At 38.5% G+C, this 20,908-nt stretch overlaps 1 protein-coding gene across 2 annotated transcripts in view; it reads left to right on the forward strand.

Moving 5' to 3' along the window:
• The first annotated feature begins 560 nt into the window (after positions 1-560).
• AGPS (alkylglycerone phosphate synthase) overlaps positions 561-20,908 on the forward strand; it is a 144,519-nt gene continuing 124,171 nt past the window's right edge. For both annotated transcript variants that reach the window (XM_045480298.1, XM_045480299.1), the window contains exon 1: positions 561-962. In XM_045480298.1, the coding sequence (XP_045336254.1) occupies positions 610-962 (353 nt within the window). In that variant the 5' untranslated portion in view covers positions 561-609. The remainder of the gene's footprint in view (positions 963-20,908) is intronic.

Raw genomic sequence — 20,908 nt, forward strand, 5'->3', positions numbered from 1 at the left:
TTAGGTAATTCTATCTGTAGCAATAAAAAACTTTGCCTCCAATAAGGTAAATAAGGGAGTAGCATTCAGTAATGAAAGAGAATCTCCGTTGCAACTCAGCTTTACGCCCTCAGGCAAGTTCTTGTCTCTGAGCCTCAGTTTTTTCAACTGTAAAATGGAAATTACATGAGAATCTCCAGGCGCGAAGTAGGCTATGAGAAAATGATAGCTATTTTCTCAAATGGTTACAGACAACGAGTCTGGAGGGAGGGGAACATAGGGGAGCAGCAGGAGCTCCTTCAGGAAAAGGATGGCCCTGCTTAAGTTGTCAGGTCCAGCAGCACCCTGGTCCTAGGCGTCTGCCCCAGAAACCTACTCCAGAGGCCAAGGGGACACCCAACGACACCGCCCAGGGTATTTGGACACCTCGCGGACACTTGTGGTTGGGATTCTGGTCCAGCCCAGCTACGTCTGAGCCAATCCGGGTGCAGCTCAAACTCACCTGCTTGGCAGGTGCTCGCCGGCCGAGGCGTGACCGCGGAGGGCGGGCGGATGTGGTGGGCGGGAGCAGAGAATGTGAAGCTCCCGGCGCATGGCACCCGCCGCCCAGTCGCCGCGGTGGCTGCCGGGATGCGCCGCAGCGAATGGTCGCGCCGGGCCGCCGCTCTAACTGACCTTTCACCCGCGCCCAGCGGTCCCGGGCGGCGGCACAAGGCGGAAGCCATGGCGGAGGCGGCGGCTGTAGCGGGCGGGACGGGCGTGGGCACAGGCTGCTGTTCTGCAGCGGACCGGGACCGAGACCCGGACCCGGATCGAGACCGTGCCGGGCGGAGGCTCCGGGTTCTCTCCGGTCATCTGCTGGGCCGGCCCCAGGAGGCTGTGAGTACCAATGAGTGCAAAGCGCGGAGAGCCGCGTCGGCGGCCACGGCGGCTCCCACTGCCACTCCCGCCGCGCAGGAGTCGGGCACCATCCCCAAGAAACGGTGAGTAGCGGCTCTGTGGCGCTGGTTGGCGGCGGGGGACCAGGCCAGGCCTGTGCTGCAGGAGGACATGGGCAAGGTGGAAAGGGAAGTGACACGGGTGGGAGGAAGGCACTCTGTTCGCTGAAAGTGAAGACCCATCTCTGGAGGGAGTGGACGAGACCCTGGACCCTGGCAGGAAGGGGGATGTAATGGTGGGTTTTGGTCACTATTTGAGAATAATAAATATGAAGAACTCTCACTGGGGAAGGCTTTAAGGGGACCATTTTTCTTGGATTCTTATTGAATGCTAGGAATTCATTATCTTGAATTAATACTTGGGAGATAAGGTCTTCCATTGGATAGAAAGGATTCTATTATGATCTTCCAAGAAGATTTGAGTTTGTACTAGATGATGAATCTCTTCTAATTTACACAAGTCTCGATGCGGTGCGGGGAGAAGTGATGGTTTTTAGAAGAAGGTATTGACCGGTTTGCAAGGGGCAGGTTTCCACTTGCTCAGGGGCATGGTCTTTGAGTTTGAGGGAGGAAAGGGATGGGCAAGAAGCAAAAGACTTGACACTAGTTAATGATTCTGCTTGCTCAGGGGCATGGTCTTTGACTTTGAAGGGGGAAAGGGATGGGTAAGAAACAAAAAACTTGACACTAGTTACTGATTTAGGCGGTGGTGCTAGCTACTGAGCTCTGGTGTAACCAGAAGCTGAAAGACCCTTGCCTGTGGATGAGGTTGTTTTTAGGAGATCTTGACTTCCTGTTTTTTGGAGAAATCTTAAGTGCTGATGGAAGCTACTAGGAAAAACTTTTCTGAGATGTGGCTTTGTCAGGTGGATGAAGTTCGAGAGTGAAAAAAAATGTTGCTAATGTTTAATGTGTTCTGTCAATGTGCCAGAAACCATGTTAAGTCAGTTATTTCTTTTACTCCTTTCCGAAGTCTGAGGTAGGTGCAGTTATCTACAGATGAAGAAATAAAACAGATTTAGAAGCCTGCTGCAGATGTACAGGTTAGAATTCCAAAGCACATCATATTAACTTTAGGGCTAAGTTCTTAACCTTCACTGTTTATGGTGAATTCATTCACTAATGCCACGTTCATGAGCCCTTCCTCTGCTACATGCAAAATACAGTATTTATTTAAGGAACTAATAGCCTGTGATAAGATATTTAGCTGATAACCATGGCAAATGGTCAGTTAACCCAGTTTTAGGTATGTATTTGTAAAGGGGAGGGGGCTTCCCAGAGTAAGAATTGAGTAAATCTTGAAGTTTGGGTTAGAAGTAACCTGCCAAAGGAGAAAAGTGTTCTTGGGAGAAAAATAGTGTGTTCACAGGTAAAGCAGTGAAAGACAGATTAGAAAACTGTTGGGAGTTCAGTATGATAGGACGGGGTGAGAATGATAGAGGAAGAGGGCTGGTGGCCAGTCTTGTTTGCAGGATTTTATGTGGGGAAAACTTGAATGCATTTACCTTTTAGAAAGGTCACATTGGGGGCTGAATTGAAGAAGGTTAAGCAGTTTAGCATGTAATAGCTGGAAAGGAAGACCTGAGTTTGAATTTCCACTACATAATTCCAGTTGCATGACATTGGACAAATCACTTCACCTTTCTTAGAGCATCAGTCCTTTGTGAAAATGAGGACAGTAGTTCCTGTTTTGCACTATTGCTGTGAGAATTCAAAAATACAGAGTTAAGTGATCAAGTGCTTAGTGCACTGTCGGTTATATAACCCTTCACCAAAATGAAATGGTAGATGCAATTTTCATGGAGTCCAAAGACAAGGAGACAAATTAGGAGACTATTATTCTGATGAGAATTACTGTGATTCTGAACTAAGGCATAATATTGGGAGTAGGCAAGCCTGTTAAAAAAAATTTAGGACGTAAGTTTTTTATAACTTGGTTACTGAATAGTGGGGGAAGGGAGGAATCAAGGATCCCATCTTGGCATCAGGCTTCACTTGATGTTGTATTAGCCGTCATTGGGTTTAAAACTTTTTTCTTCCTAAATGGCTTCGTGTATGTAACAATGGCTTCCTTTGTATGTTTCTGTACATTGATATGATGTTCACATTCTTAGAACTAAGTAGGTAGGTCAGGTGGATTTAGGGGCCTTGGTCTGCAGCAGTCAGAGAAAAATAGTAGTGTTTATAAGGCACACTGGCCTAACAAATGAGAGTTCCCATGGCTAAAGGTGACTGGTCTGTGACTACTCCTTAGAAGACACACCTGTAACCTCTTGTTGGCATAGGTTTGGTTCAGACTTAGGTGTGGCTAGTGGTAAAATCTAGTCCTGTATAACTGTTTTGAAGTTTGACTCAATATATGAGGGAACATAAAAACTTTCATTAAATGGAACATCAAAAGCTCCCTCGAAGAGTGATCTACTTAATGTATTGTTAATGGGGAACCAAGGTCTCCCTTCTACTCCCTCCTGCTTAGGTGGGCCTCAGTTTGCCAGCAGCAAAGCTGAGTCTAAAGGGAAGATAAATGGAGCAAAGAGCCAGCATGTAAATCTAATAAAGTGTGAGTGTGACTGTATGTCACTTATTTTGGAAGCATTTGGTGATGTATGTTATTTGTGTAACTCCTTCTCTCTGATTACCTTAGATGATGTCCTTGGTTGTAATTCTTCTATCTTATGACTGGTTGCCATCATGGAATTGGATGAGTGACTTCTTGAAACTTCATGTTTTCATTTTCTTTATAGGATACTCATGCATATGTTAATTTATTTAATGTTTATATAATACTTGCTTTATGACAAGTGTTGTCCTAGACACTGAAAGTAGAGAGATGAATAATAATCCTTGGCCTCAAAGAATTCACAATAGTAAGGGAGATACACATTCTAGTACATTTTGAATAGAGCTACTATAAATACAGGTACAGATATAGCACAAAGGAAAGAAAGAGCAACTATCCATGGGGTCAGGGGAAGCTTTCTGGAGATGGTTTTAAAATACGGTTGATATATAGCAGGTTGATTGGATGGTGAAGAGAATTCCAAGCAAAAGGAATAGCATATGGCAAAGCAAGGGGCATGAAAGTGCGTATTGTATTTAGGTAACTAAACAATTCATATTGTAGAGGTGGGAGTGAAGTAAACAGAGGAAGGCGCTGGCAGGTCATGGAAGCCTTTGGCCTGTAGGTCATCAGTCAGTTAATCCACTCACGTATTCACTCGTGTGAATATTTCAGTGCTTACTGTGCAACATAGCAGTGAACAAAAACTCTGCCCGTATGGACTTATATTTTAGTTGGAGCAGGGATAGCAAAACAAACAAGTAATATGGTATGTCAGATGGTGATAAATGTAATGAAGAAAAATGAAGCAGCGAAGGGGGTTTAGGTAATGGCAAACCCTTGAGGCAGTTAAGCTGGGAAGAGATTCAACTAGATTGGGCTTGGGTTTGCATCCAGCTGCAGTATTAAGAATGGATTGAAGAAAGATAAGGATGTACATAGGAAGACCCGTTAGGGAGCCGTTGTAGCAGTACAGATGAGAAATAATGAAGTATTAAACTGAGATGGTGGCCGTGAGAATAGAGAAGGGAGGATGGATCTGAGTTTTGGAAATTAGTGCATCAGGGGATACTTAACATTATGTGACTATATGCCAGGGGAATTTGGAGACCATGAAGATCGAAAAGGGATGATAAGAGTCCTGACAAATGTGGATATTTAAGATCGCAACCTGTTGTACTTGTCACATTAGTCTCCTGCGAGTTGGTTCTGATTGCTTCTATCTGGGAACATATATGCGTATTATTTGAAATTACTGAGCAGAGTTTTGACAGTGATGGTTTACTTTTGGACCTTCTGTTTTTAAGTGCACGCTACTCCATGAACAAATTCTTTTTGGTCTTGTTACTGGATGCAGTTTTAGATTCTTAAAAATCATTGTAAGTACCAATTAAGTGTGTGACATTTTTATGCCTTGGTTTTGGATTTTTTCAGTTTTTAAAAAAGCTATTGTAATGCTACGAAAAAGAGAAGAAAAAATCCCTTGTGACATCCGTTTGTCCTCACTGTTAACGGCTTTCCCAGTTGTGGTTTGGGTTAGTCAGAACTGTTGGCAATTTTTACAGAGGTTATAAATTCTTCTGTTCAGATCAAAAGAAGATCTGATTAAGAATGCTACTAATTGTTTAATTTACTTATACTGCCATTTATAAACACAGTTCTTTAAAAAATAATGTATTATTTAACATCTACCAGAAGCCTTGGTAGGTGCTTTCCAGAAGGAAAAAGGCTGAGTTAACCTCTTCTAAATGTTTCCTAAGAACATTTTGTCATGCCAGGTTTCAACCTCTTGTGATTAAAGAGATCATGATCAAATACAGTGTCATATAGTTAAGGCATTAGTTTATATTGTACTTAATGAATTATAAAATATTGATCCTATCAAAATGCAGTTCATAATTTAAGAAAATGTAATGCATGGTTTAAAAAATAGACCAACCTATTTCCTTCTGTGAGTGAATTTTGCTGTTTGATTTGTAGGAGAAAACAATGTTGAGAATAAAAGAGAAACTTCTCTCAGGCAGCAAGTATAATTTTGGGATAGACCACAGTTTCTGCAAATAGATTTCTTTATGTCAGGAAGTTACTTAGTATAAAGCCACCTACCCCAGTCACTTAATAAAAATATCTAGAAATAAAATAAGTGATCTATTTTTAGGCTGCAGAGAAATGGAGTGCTCTTGTAGTCAGAGGAGATATTTTATGGAACACTTTAAAAGCAAGTGCTAAGCAAATATTACTCCTGTCAATTTTGTTTTCTTATTATTAAGAAGAGAATTTCTGTTGTTGGACAGATTAGTGTGTTAATTCAACTCTAAACCAAAACAAAGTATCCTGAGTAGAGTTTATTCTTTTGACATAAAGTACTAATCACACTCCCCTCATTAGTACTCTCTTTATTTGTTGGGCTTTAGGAGTCATATTTAATTTTGTCACTGTCTCACATCCAAATTCAGAATCTGTTGAGAAGACACAGAATATAGATAGATGGAGGTAAAAATGTCAGCTTTATTACAAATAAAGCTGGCTGAAGAATGTGGCTTAGATTTGAAGTACCTAATAATTACCCTGAATTGAATAGACTCAGTGACAGGTAGTGCTGAACCACAGAAGGCCTCCCCTGGGAGGGCAGAGCCAGCTCCAGTAAGCCTTATGCATGGCCCTGATAGAGACTGGAGTATAACCACTCTATAGATGAATTCTAAGGAGAGAGAAAAGGCTGATTCCAGATACTTGGTGCCTGTTCTCAGAAGTTACTAATGAGGTAAATCACTCCTCCCATGGGAAGGGATGACTGTGTGACGGTTAGGGAGAGGTGGCCAGGATAGTTACTCTTCTGAAGTCCCTCCAGATTGGAAACTGGATGTCAGAGAATGGAGGTATTGCTGGTATATTTTTGGAGAAATTAAGGGAAAGGGCTGAAAACTTTGTAGTAGGTAAAAAGTCTTCTACCTCTATAATTTGCATGTCTCATCCCCATTGTCTAACGTCCTCCAGGAGAGCAAATCAGGCTTTCTAGGCCCCTTATTTCCTTGATATCTACTATGTACTCTAGCTACACCCCGGAATTATTGCTATTCCTGGGACATGCCCTTCCTTTCCCCTCTTCTTTCTTTGATATGTTAGTGTTTGGAAAGTATAGTGTACATGGCACTGATAGTCCTGGGATAATTTGGGGTGGTACATGATTACAATCTCACTTGGATAGTTATAAGTGTTTGTATACATACTCACTTTTTCAAAACTTTATTGAACTATTATTAATTTATTGAGAAAGTAAATGTGAAAATCATAAGTTTTCAGCTTACTTTCCACAAAGTGAATACATCCATCTTATCAGTATTTGGATTAAGAAACCGCATTACCAGTCCCCAAAATACTTCTTCACGTGCCTTTCCAATGCCTCCTCCCACCAGGATAACCACTCCCTTGACTGAAGTTTATATTTGCTTGTTTTGAGCTTAATAGTAATGGGATCATGCAGTGTGTATTCTTTTGTGTATGTCTTCTTTCCCTCATCATCATATTTGTAATACTCATCCATTTTATGTGTAGTTGTATTTTTTTCATCCTTCTTGCAGAATAGTATTTCATTGGGTGGATATATACCACAATTTATCCATTCTGTTAAAGATGAACATTTAGGTGGTTGCTAGTTTTAGGTCTGAACAGTTATTTATTGATTTTAATATGGAGTACATATCTGACTAGTGTTTTTATAGATATGGCTGTACAGAAATAGGCTAAAATAATTAAAATAGCATTTAGTATATAATATGTTCAATTTTCTTAAGTATTTCCCTTGTCTGAGGTAATAAAATGCTTCTAGGTACTAAATCATTCATGTAAACATTAAATTGACTTTTTAAATACCATGACGTGTAAGTCTTTGCAGTGTTCAAATATTATTTATGAACTTACAGGATTTCAGCTTAGGGGCACCTGGGTGTCTCAGTCAGTAAAGCGTCCAGTTCTTGATTTCAGCTCAGGTCATGATCTCATGGTTCATGAGTTTGAGTCCTGTGTCAGGCCCTGTGCTGATCGTGCAGAGCCTTCTTGTTCTCTCTCTGCCCCACCCTGGCTTGTGTTCTCTCTTTTTCTCTTAAAATAAATAAATAAACTTAAAAAAAAAAAAAGATTTCAGCTTAAAATCACAAGTCTAAATCTGTAACTTAGTTACACATTTTAAATTTGTTACAAGCCAGTCATAAGACAGATCCTCTTAAATTTTGTAAGTATATAAAAGATCAATTTTTGCATAGCTTTCTTAAAACAAAAACATTAACATCTGACTTTGATTTCCTTCTTAAGAATTTGTATATTTAATTCTAGATCTTTTTATAGTTGAAATATGTGTACTCATTAAGGAAGTCTGCTACCATTCTAGCTAACTGCAGTTATTTTTGACAAGGAGTTTTGCTTCTTGGATGAGATTTGGAGCTCTGGGTATCTTATCACTCACTAAGAAAACTATTGTATTGCATGTAGTATTTGCCCTTGGTGGCATATCTGAATTTACTAACCAGAGATTTGAGCCAAGATGCTGACCAAATTCTTGTCGGCAACTTCATTGGGCCTCTCCAAACTCTATTTTTAGTTGCCATATCAGTGACCTCATACCATCAACTGGGGAGTGTTCATGTATTCCAGGACCTTGTAGTCAAATAATATGAATAATTTCATTTGTGGTATTCACAGTTTACAATCCCTACTCAGATTATTTATGTGGTTGGTTTTGCATTTCTTCATCCTGAACTTTCCAGGAATTCAGAATCAGGAATATTAAAATGACAGTCGCTCGAATTCTATTGTGTCAACTCAAAGTTTATAAATCAGCACTGCACTAGAGCTTTCTGCGATGATGGAAATCTTCTGTAAACTGCTGTCCAAAATTGGTAGCTACCAACCACATGCGGCCATTAAGCACTTAAAATACGGCCATTTTGACCAAGTAGCTGAATTTTAAATTTTATTACATTTTAATTAAATTTAAATAGGCACATGTGACTAGTTATACCATGTTGAATAGCACAGCTGTAGATTGAAATCTAACTCATTATCTGCCCTTTCTCATTTCCAAATGAAGTTACTTTTCTGAGTTTTCTTACTTCTCTTAGTGTTGGTATTAGTCCCATGGTCACATTCTTCAGCCCTTGCTCTTGAACTTCTTTTCATTTTTTTCTTTGAAGGTAGAACTCCCTTTTGAATTAGTTTGTTCAAGTAATTAATTCTGTAGTTACTTTGTTTCCGTTTATACTTATCTCATCTGATCTTCACAACCACTCATTTTACAGATTAGTAACTGAAGTTCGTAGATGTTTGCCAGAAAATAGTCACTTGCTAGCTAGCTAGTTAGTAAGTGGCAGAACCTAGATTTGAATCTAGATCTTTTATCTCAAGTCTAGAGCTTTTTCCTTGATACTGTGCTGATATCACCAATCCTGGTCATTTTTTCTTCACAATCTTTCTCATACATTTTGTGCATTAAACAAATTTTGATTGGTTGCTGTATTCAAGGTGCTTTGGCTACTTCAGTTAACAAAATGAACAAAGATCTCTTGTCTCATAGAGCTTACATTCTAATGGGTGAAACGGATAATTAACTACCCATAATAAATAAGTCAATTATTAAGTGTTAGAAAATGATAAATGCTATGGAAAAAAGAAAAAGAACAGTAAAGAGGTAGGGTTCACATTTTAAGTAGAATATTACTGGAAAACATGACATTTAAACAAATATTTGAAGGTGAGTGTTGAGCTGTATGGATATCTAGTGGATGAGCATTCCAGGCACAGGGATAGTGTGTGCAAATACCCGAAGGGGAGGTACATGTTTGTTGTGTTAGGAGAGTGGCAAGTGTAGCTGGAGTCAATTCCTAATCCCCCCCAGCCCCACAGTTTAAACTGTGTACCTTTGAAATCTCAGCTTCTCATTCACCTGTCTCATGTTTTAGTTAAGGTCTCTTATCCATGCTACATTTTCTAGCTTCCACAACTTTTCTTTTGCCACTCTCTGGAAGATCCTTGCTTGTTTGACACCAGGCTTCAGGGTCTGTTGTTTTGGGGATCTTTTATTTTTATTTTTAAATAGTTTTTTCTTAATGTTTATTTATTTGAGAGAGAGTGCAAGTAGGGGAGGGGCAGAAAGAGAGGGAGACAGAGAATCCAAAGCAAGTTCTGTACTGTCAACACAGAGCCTGACACAGGGCTTGAACTCACGAACTGTGAGATCATGACCCGAGCCCAAATCAGACACGTGAGCAATTGAACCTCCAAGGAGCCCCTCTTTTTATTTTTCAGAAGAGGTGATATTGGGCTATTGTCTGTTGCCTCTTCCCCATGATTTCTCATATTATGAATTGTAACTCTAAAATCATTGTTAAGTTTCATGCAATATAGTATCTGGGCCTGGAGACTTTAATTCATTTAAGTCAGCTAGATACCCTCTTGGCATCTTCTCTCCTGTTTGAAACTTCATCTACCCAAGTTTGTTGGCAATTTATTCAGTGTTTTCTATGTGCTAAGCACTGGGGATGATTAGCACATAGTTTTTGCCTTATGAGACTTGTAGGTCTACTAAGGAAGACTGATTCGTCTTCTGTTACTGCAGGGTGCTAAGTGCTATACCAGAGGCATGGGAGGGGAATGAAGACTGGTACGGCAGTGGAAGGGCATTGTCATTTCAAAGAAACATAGATGAGAAGGGTTGAGGAGTACTATTCTATGTTACGATGTTATGTGAAAATTCTTAAACCTCAAGGTAAAAACATTGATGAGAGCATTTGGATGAGAACTGAATCAGATGATTATAATAAGAGAATGTGGACAATAAAGTTTTGGCTATAGTGATGATGGGGACCTTCAGCTACCTGGATAGCTTTTAAAAGTCTTACTCTGGTAGCAGGATATATGGCAGTTATTTTACCATTAAAAAAAAAAATGGGAGGATAAATAATTGATGCTGAAATGTTATACGTTTTTATTGAAGAAAAAACAAAATAATAATAAAAATGAAGATTTACATCAAAAGTAATTAAGAGGTAACCACTACAGCATCTTGGCATCTTTTAGATATGCTGTAATGATGTGTTGAAACTACCATTTTTCACTATCTTGTGAATAACTTTCTATGTCAAGAAATATTAATGGGCAACCTCATCTTTAGTGACTGCATGATATGTAGGTACTACAAGTTCAATCAGTACAGTATCACTTTTAATTGTTTCCAGTCTTTTCCTATTATAAAGAATACTATGATAAACTTTTTACAGTTAAAAGCCTAAAAATTTCCTTAAGGCATATGTTTAAAAAGGGCTTAATGAATTAAAGAGCATACTGGAATACATTATTCATTCATCTCAGTGGGCAGAGGCAGCAATAAAGGACAGCTGCTTGTTTGTATTTAATTTTGACCAAGAATAAAGAAATGGAAATTATTGGAATCCCAGGAGAAAGACTGCTATCATGTTTGAGCAGATTTATGTCTTAAAATTCAGGAACGCATCTTTTCAGAAATTCATATAAAAGGGAATGAGATGTTTTGGCCTGAGCTGTTAAGGGAAAACCAAAACATGACCACAGAGAGCCTAGGAAATATTGCTTAACTTTGCCTGGGCCTTGGAGGTGATCAGGGGAGAGAGCTGAGGCGGCCGGCTTCAATGTGCCGTTCAAACCACTTACTGTTAAAAGTAGGTACTGTACACTGCGTGCTTGTTCAGATGTTTCGTGCTGTTTGGTCATATCTTTCTACATGATGTGATGTACCTTGAGGATTATAATGTGAGTAGTTTTCTTTTTCTAACATACTATTTTGAAAAAAATTTAAACATTACAAAGTTCAACTATGTTTTTATTTTTTAAGTGTTTATTTATTTTGAGGGAGAGAATCTCAAGCAGATCCATGCAGAGCCTAACACGGGGCTCTGTGCACAACCATGAGATCGTGACCTGAGCTGATATCGAGAGTCGGGCGTTCCAACAGACTGAGCCTTTTTGATGCATTTTAAAGAAAATTAATAGTTTCATTTTTGAAGTAAAATCTCCTGTATTAGCTTTCACTACTATTAGGGGAACTTTTAAGTTAATACCTCTAACTCTTCAGTCTCCATTTTCACATTTTCAATTATTTGGACATTTTTATCTGGGAATGTCTTGGTGTTTTGACATGGTGGTAATCTCTTCTTGAAGTAAAAATTTAAAAATCTATATTTTTGAAGTAAACAGTTCTACTTTTGTTCTTATATATTGGTCTTGCTTTCCAGATAGTATTTTGTTTGCTGTGTCTTCACAAAATATTTGTAGCTTCACAACATAATTATTAGACCGCTAGTCTGATTTTGGTTTTATTTCCAAGTTCTTACCTGCCACCTGCTACTATTTTCAGAAAGTACATTCTAGTTTGCTATGCCTATGTTTAGATTTTATACAAATGGTAACCTTTCTTAAGAATGAATTCTTGTTAGGGGCGCCTGGGTGGCGCAGTCGGTTAAGTGTCCGACTTCAGCCAGGTCACGATCTCGCGGTCCGTGAGTTCGAGCCCCGCGTCAGGCTCTGGGCTGATGGCTCAGAGCCTGGAGCCTGTTTCCAATTCTGTGTCTCCCTCTCTCTCTGCCCCTCCCCCGTTCATGCTCTGTCTCTCTCTGTCCCAAAAATGAATAAACGTTGAAAAAAAAAATTAAAAAAAAAAAAGAATGAATTCTTGTTAGAATGTGTGTTAATTAGGACTTTTGTTTATAAGTATTAATTAATTTGAGCTTGGTGAAAACAGGGGGAATTTATTTTAAGAGTACAGGGGCACCAAAGAACTCCAGGGCAGGAGTGGAGCTTGGCCTCAGGATGAAATTAGAACTAAAAACCAGAAAGCCGTCAGGTTTCTTGCTAGCATCACTTCTTGCTAGTGTCTGCTGCATGTTTCTTTAAGCAGACAAGCCTTTTTGGCTCTTCTGTCCAAATGGTAAAATATGGCAACTCCACTCCTCCAGGATATTCAACCAGTAGCAATGAATAGTTGAACCCTCTTGTTCCCAACAACTGGGGCACATGCCTACATTGTTCTAATCAGCTGTTGCTTGGAAAGGAGTGGTGGTGATCTTAGTACAAAAATAGCTGCCCAGGCAGTTAAATGAGCTGAACTAACTCTGGTTATCATGCTTTGAAAAATGTCACAGCCAGATCATCTATCTTTTTTGATGCTTCCTTCCCCAGAATCTTACTCCATGAGTTATCCTTTTGCTTTCCCCTTGTGTCATCAGTTTTTTTTTTCCTTTTCCTAGTTGATGAATATTTTTAAAATTAAAGTATAATTAGCACAGTGTTATATTAGTTTCAGGTGTACAATATAATGATTCAATTCTGTACGTTATTCAGTGCTCATCAAGATAAATATAAGCTTGGGGCGCCTGGGTGGCGCAGTCGGTTAAGTGTCCGACTTCAGCCAGGTCACGATCTCGCCTTCCGTGAGTTCGAGCCCCGCGTCAGGCTCTGGGCTGATGGCTCAGAGCCTGGAGCCTGTTTCCGGTTCTGGTCTCCCTCCCTCTCTGCCCCTCCCCCGTTCATGCTCTGTCTCTCTCTGTCCCCAAAATAAATAAACGTTGAAAGATAAATATAAGCTTAAGCCCCTTTATTTTATCCATGCCTCTGCCCACCTCCCCTCTGGGAACTACCAGTTTGTCCTTTGTATTTAAGAGTCTGTTTTTGTTTGTTTGTCTCCTTTTTCTTTTGTTTGTTCATTTTACTTCTTAAATTCCACACATGAGTGAAATCATATGGTATTTGTCTTTCTCTGGTTTATTTCACTTAGCATTTTACCTTCTAGGTCCATCCATGTTGTTGCAAATAGCAAGATCTCATTCTTTTTTATGACTGAGTAATATTCCATTGTAATAATATACCACATCTTCTTTATCCATTTATCTGTCGATGGACACTTGGGTTACTTCCATATCTTGGCTATTGTAAATAATACTTAAGTAAACAGGGGTGCATATATCTTTTAGAATTAGTGTTTTTGTTTCTTTAGGTTAATACACAGTAGTAGAATTACTGGATCGTATGGAAATTCTATTTAAAAATTTTTGAAGACTCTCCATAACTGTTTTTCAAAGTGTGTGCTGCACCAATTTGCATTCCCACCAACAGTGCTCGAAGGTTCCTTTTCTGCTACATCCTTGCCAACACTGATTATTCTTGGTATTAATTGATTAATTCTTGGTATTTTGATTTTAGTTATTCTGACAGGTGTAAGGTGATATCTCATTGTGGTTTTGATTTGCATTTCCCTGATGATTCGTGATGATGAGCATGTTTTCATGTCTGTTTGCCATCTGTATGTCTTTGAAAAAATACTTATTCAGGTACACTGGCCATTTTTTAATTGGATTATTTGGGGCGGTGGGTTGATGTTGAATTGTATAAGTTCTTTATATATTTTGGATATTATTATTGGATATCTTATTTGCAAATATCTTCAGTAGATGCCATTTTGTTTTGTTGATAGTTTCCTTTGCTGTGCAAAAGCTTTTTACTTTGATGTAGTCACAATAGTTTAATTTTGCTTTTTTTTCCTTTGCCTGAGGATACGTATCTACAAAAATGATTCTATAGCCAATGACAAAGAGATTACTGCCTATGTTTTCTTCTAGAAGTTTTATGGTTTCAGGTCAGAATTTTAGGTCTTTAATCCATTTTGAGTTTATTTTTGTGTATGGTGTAAGAAAGTGGTCCAGATTCATTCTTTCACATGTAGCTGTTCAGTTTTCCTAGCACCATTTGTTGAAGAGACTGTCTTTTCTTCACTGTATATTCTTGCCCTTTTGTCATAGATTAATTAACCATATATGCATGGATTTATTTCTGGGCTCTCTATTCTGTTGATCTGTATGTCTCTTTTTGTGCCAGTACCATAGTGTTTTGATTACTACAGCTTTGTAGTATATCTTGTAATCTGGGATTGTTATACCTCCAGCTTTGTTCTTCTTTCTTCATATTGCTTTGGCTATTCAGGGTCTTTGTGGTTCCATACAAGTTTTAGTATTATTTGTTCTAGTTCTTTGAAAAATGTTGGTATTTTGGGGCAAGTGGTTCAGCTGGTTAAGCATCTGACTTCGGCTCTGGTCATGATCTCACGGTTTGTGAGTTCAAGCCCTGAGCCTGGAACCTGCTTCAGATTCTGTGTCTCCCTCTCTTTTTGCCCCTCCCCAACTTGTGCTCTGTCTCTCTCTCAAAAATAAATAAACATTAAAATTTTTTTAAAAAAGAGGAAAATGTTGGTATTTTGATAGAGATTGTATTGAATCTGTAGGCTGCTTTGGGTAGTATGGACATTTAAAAAATATTGGGTCTTTTGGGGCACCTGGGTGGCTCAGTCAGTTAGGCGTCCAACTTCGGCTCAGGTCATGATCTCACTGCTCATGGGTTTGAGCCCCACGTCAGGCTCTGTGCTGACTTCTCAGAGCCTGGAGCCGGCTTCAGATTCCATGTCTCCCCCTCCCTCTGCCCCTCCCATGCTCATGCTCTGTCTCTCTCTATCTCTCAATAATGAATAAATGTAAAAAAAATAAATAAATATTGGGTCTTCCAATCCATGAACATGGAATATCTTTCCATTTGTTTGTGTCATCTTTAATTTTTTTTCCATCAGTGTTTTATAGTTTTAGGAGTACAGGTCTTTCACTTCCTTAGTTAAGTTTATTCCTAGGTATTTTATTGTTTTTAGTGCAATTATAAATAGGATTGTTTTCTTAATTTTTCTTTTTGTTACTTCGTTATTAGTCTATAGTGTAGAATTGCAAGTTTTTTGTTGTTGTTTTGTTTTTGTATTCTGTGACTTGACTGAATTCATTTATTTTGGTGGAATCTTGAGTGTTTTTTTTTAATGTTATTATTTTTTTATTTTTGAGAGAGAGAGAGAATAAGAGAGAGAACGAATGAATAGGGGAGAGGCAGAGAGAAAGGGAGCCAGAGAATCCCAAGCAGGCTCTGCACTGTCAGTGCAGAGCTGCATGCAGAGCTCAAACCCATGAACCAGAGATCATGACCTGAGCTGAAATCAAGAGTCGGCCACTTAACCAAATGAGCCACCCAGGTGCTCCTTGAGTGTTTTCTATATATATTATCAGGTCATCTGCAAACAGTGGAAGTTTCACTTCTTCCTTACCAATGTGGATGCCTTTTATTTCTCTTTGTTGTCTGATTGCTGTGGCTAGGGCTTCTAGTACTATGTAGAATAAAAAAAATGGTAAGAGTGGACATGGATATCCTTGTCTTTTTCCTGATCTTAAAGGAAAAGCTCTCAATTTTTCCCCATGAGGATGATGTTAGTTGTGGGTTTTTCATATATGGCCTTTATAATGTTGAGGTATGTTTCCTCTAAACTTGCTTTATTGAGAGCTTTTATCATGACTGGATGTTGTAATTTGTCAGATACTTTTATTTGCATCTATTGAGATGATCATACGATTTTTATTCTTTCTCTTGTTAATGTGATGTATCATGTTGATTGATTTGCAAATATTGGACCACCCCTGTATCCCTGGAATAAATCCCACTTGATCAGGGTGAATGATTTTTTAAATGTATTGTTGGATTTGATTTGATAATATTTTTGTTGAGTATTTTTGCATCTGTATTCATCAGAGATATTGGCTGGGTTTTTTTCTTTTTTTTGTTTTGTTTTGTTTTTTGTAGTGTCTTTATCTGGTTTTAGGGTAATGTGTCATTTGGAATGTTTCTTTCTTTTTTTCTTCTATTTTTTGGAATAGTTTGAGAAGAATACATATTACCTTTTCTTTAAATTTTTGGTAGAATTCACCTGTGAAGCCACCTGGTTTTAGACTTTTGTTTGTTGGAAGTTTTTTGATAACTGATTCCATTTCATTGCTGGTGATCATTCTGTTCAAATTTTCTTCTTTCTAATGCAGTATTGGAAGGTTATATATTTCTGGGACTTTATTCATATCTTCTAGGTTGTTCAATTTGTTGACATATAATTTTTGATAATATTCTTTTATAATCCCTTGTATTTCTGTGGTGTTGGTTGTTATTTCTTCTTCAGTTCTGGTTTTATTTGAGCACATGTGCATTCTCTCTCTCTCTCTCTCTCTCTCTCTCTCTCTTAATGAGTCCGGCTAAAGATTTATCAATTTTGTTTCTTTTTTCAGAGAAACAGCTCCTGGTTTCATTGATCTATTTTATTGCGTTTAAAATCTATGTTTCATTTATTTCTGCCTTTATCGTTATTATTTCTTTTTTTCTACTGGCTTTGGGCTTTGTTCTTTTTTCTAGCTCCTTTAGGTGTAAGTGTAGCCTGTTTATTTGAGATTTTTCTTGTTGTTTTTTTATGGGTTTTTTTTTTTTTTTTTTTCCACGTTTATTTATTTTTGGGACAGAGAGAGACAGAGCATGAACGGGGGAGGGGCAGAGAGAGAGGGAGACACAGAATCGGAAACAGGCTCCAGGCTCTGAGCCATCAGCCCAGAGCCCGACGCGGGGCTCGAACTCACAGACCGCGAGATCGTGACCTGGCTGAAGTCGGACGCTTAACCGACTGCGCCACCCAGGCGCCCCTCTTGTTGTTTTTTTAAAACATTTTTTAATATTTCTTTTTGAGAGAGAGAGAGAAAATGAATATGAATGAGTAGAGGAGGGGCAGAGAGAGAGGGAGACACAGAATCTGGAGCAGGCTCCAGGCTCTGAGCTGTCAGCACAGAGCATGATGCAGGGCTTGAACTCTGAACTATCCAGGTGCCCCAAGGTTTTTCTTGTTTCTTTCTTGAGGTAGGCCTGTAATGCTGTAATCTTCCCTCTTTTTTTAAAATTTTTGTTAATGTTTTTTATTTATTTTTGAGAGAGAGAGAGACAGAGCATGAGCATGAGCATGAGCAGGTGAGGGCCAGAGAGAGGAGGCACAGAATCTGAAGCAGGCTCCAGGCTCAGAGCTGTCAGCATAGAACCCAACGTGGGACTTGAACTCGTGAACTGCAAGAACATGACCTTAGCTGAAGTTGGATGCTTAACCAACTGAACCATCCAGGTGCTCCTCTAATATTCCCTCTTAAAAACAGCTTTTGCTGTATCCCAAATACTTGGGACTGTTCTGTTTTCATTTTCATTTGTCTCTATGTATTTTTTAATTTCCTCTTTGACTTCTTAGTTGATTTGATTTGATTTCTTAGTTGACCCATTCATTGTTTAGTAGCATGTGAATTTAGCCTCCATGTATTTGTGTTCTTTCCATATTTTTCTTGTGATTGATTTCTAGTTTCATACCATTGTGGTATGAAAATGCATTATATGCTTTCAGTCTTTTAAAATTTATTGAGTGGCACTTGGGCGGCTCATTCAGTTAAGCATCTGACTTTTGATTTTGGCTCAGGTCATGATCTCATGTTTCATAAATTCAAGCCCTGCATCAGGCTCTGCACTGACAGCACAGAACCTGCTTGGGATTCTCTCTCTCCCTGTCTCTCTGCCCCTTCCCCACCTGCTTGCTCACTTGCTCTCTCTCAAAATAAAAAAAATAAACATTAAAAAAATTGAGACTTGTTTTGTGGCCTAATGTGATATGTTCTGAAGAATGTTTCATGTACATTCCGCTATTTTTGAATGGACTGTTCTGAATATATCTGTTAGGTCTAAGATGTCATTTAAAACATTTCCTTGGTTTTCTGTTTGGATGATCTATCCCTTAATGTAAGTGGGTGTTAAAGTCCTCTACTATTATCTTATTACTGTCAGTTTCTTCCTTTGTATCTGTGTCTGTTGATAGTTGCTTTATGTACTTAGGTGCTAGCATATTAGGTGCATAGATATATGTAATTGTTATATCCCTTTGTTGGATTGTTCTCTTGTTATGTAGTATCCTTTGTCTCTTTTTACAGTCTTTGTTTGTTTATTTATTTATCTATTTATTTATTTTACTTATTTAAAATTTTAAGTAGTCTCCACACTGGGATGAACACAGGGCTTGAACTCACAATCCTGAGATCAAGACCTGAGCTGAGATAGAGTCAGACACTTAACCAACTGAACCACCCAGACACCTCAATTACAGGCTTTATTTTAAAGTCTATTTTGTCTGATATAAATATTGCTACCCAGCTTTCATCTGCTTCCATTTGTATGCTGAATGTTTTTTCCATCCCTTCACTTTTGATCTGCATGTGCGTTTAGGTCTGAAGTAAGTCTCCTGTAGGTAGCATATAGTTGGATCTTGCTTTTTTATCCATTTAACACCCTATGTCTTGCTTTTTTATAATTTAAAAAACTACAGCATACTTAACCCTGTGTCTTTTGATTGGAGCATTTAGTCCATTTACATTTAAAGCAATTTTTTTTTTTTTTTTTTTTTTTTTTTTTGAGAGAGAGAGAGAGAGAGATCATGCACATGCGCAAGTTGGGGAAGGGCAGAGGAAGAGGAAGAGAGAGAATCTCAAGCAGGCTCCATGCCCAGTGCAGAGCCCAAAGTGGGGCTCAATCTCATGACTAGGAGATTATGACCTGAGCTGAAATCAAGAGTCAGACATTTAACTGACTGAGCCATTCAGGTTCCCCTACATTTAAAGTAATTATTGATAAGTATGTACTTATTGCCATTTTATTACTTGTTTTATGGTTGTTTTGGTAGTCTTTCTTTCTTTCTTTCTTTCTTTCTTTCTTTCTTTCTTTCTTTCTTTCTTTCCTTCCTTCCTTCCTTCCTTCCTTCCTTCCTTCCTTCCTTCCTTCCTTCTTTCCTTTTCTTTAAAAAATTTATATCCAATTAGTTAGCATATAGTGCAACAGTGATTTCAGGAGTAGATTCCTTAATGCCCCTTACCCATTTAACCCATCCTGTCTCCCACAACCCCTCCAGTAACCCTCTTTTTGTTCTCCATATTTAAGCGTCTTTTATGTTTTGTCCTCCTCCCTATTTTTATATTATTTTTGCTTCCCTTCTCTTGTGTTCATCTGTTCCATGTCTTAAAGTACTCATATGAGTGAAGTCATATGATATTTGTCTTTCTTTGACTGACTAATTTCGCTTAGCATAATACCCTCTAGTTCCATCTGTGTAGTTGCAAATGGCAAGATTTTATGCTTTTTGATTGCTGAGTAATACTCCATTGTATATATATACCATGTTTTCTTTATCCATTCATCCATCGATGGACATTTGGGCTCTTTTCCATGCTTTAGCTATTGTTGATAGTGCTGCTCTAAACATTGGAGTGCATGTGCCCCTTCGAAACAGCATTCCTGTATCCCTTGGATAAATACCTGGTAGTGCAATTGCTGGGTCGTAGGGTAGTTCTATTTTTAATTTTTTGAGGAACCTTCATACTGTTTTCCAGAGTGGCTGCACCAGTTTGCATTTCCACCAGCAGTGCAAAAGAGATCCTCTTTGTGTGTATCTTCACCAACATCTGTTGTTGTCTGAGTTGTTAATGTTAGCCATTCTGACAGGTGTGAGGTAGTATCTCATTGTCGTTTTGATTTGTATTTCCCTGTTGATGAGTGATATTGAGCATTTTTTCCATGTGTCGGTTGGCCATCTGGATGTCTTCTTTGGAGAAGTGTCTATTCGTGTCTTTTGCCCATTTTTTCACTGGATGATTTGTTTTTTCAGTGTTGAGTTTGATAAGTTCTTTATAGATTTTGGATACTAGCCCTTTATCTGATACGTCATTTGCAAGTACCTTCTCCCATTCTGTTGGTTGCCTTTTAGTTTTGGTGATTGTTTCCTTCTCTGTGCAGAAGCTTTTTATTTTGATGAGGTCCCAATAGTTCATTTTTGCTTGGTTTCCCTTGCCTCTGGAGACGTGTTGAGTAAGAAGTTGCTGTGGCCAAGGTCATAGAGGTTTTTGCTTGCTTTCTCCTCGAGGATTTTGATGCTTTTCTGTCTTACATTTAGGTCTTTCATCCACTTTGAGTTTAGTGTTGTGTATGGTGTAAGAAAGTGGTCCAGGTTCATTCTTCTGCATGTTGCTGTCCAGTTTTCCCAGCACCACATGCTGAAGAGACTGTCTTTATTCCATTGGATGGTCTTTCCTGCTTTGTCAAAGATTATTTGGCCATATGTTTGTGTGTCCATTTCTGGGTTCTCTATTCTGTTCCATTAATCTGAGTGTCTGTTTTTGTGCCAGTATCATACTGTCTTGATGATTACAGCTTTGTAATACAGCTTAAAGTCCATCTGTTCCTTTCTTTTTTTACTCTCTTCTCTTGTGTTTTGATAGCTTTCTTTTAGTTATGTTTGAATTCCTTTTTCTTTACTTTTTGTGTATGTATTAAAGGTTTTTGATTTGTGGTTACTATTTAGGTTTACATATAACATCTTATGTGTGTAGCAGTCTGTGTTAAGTTAATGGTCGTTTAAGTTTGAACCCATTCTAAAAGCAGTAAATTTTACTACTCCCCCCCCCCCGCCCCGCACATTTTACTTATATGATGCTATACA

Source organism: Leopardus geoffroyi, chromosome C1, assembly GCF_018350155.1.
Source record: "Leopardus geoffroyi isolate Oge1 chromosome C1, O.geoffroyi_Oge1_pat1.0, whole genome shotgun sequence".
Lineage (NCBI taxonomy): Eukaryota > Metazoa > Chordata > Mammalia > Carnivora > Felidae > Leopardus > Leopardus geoffroyi.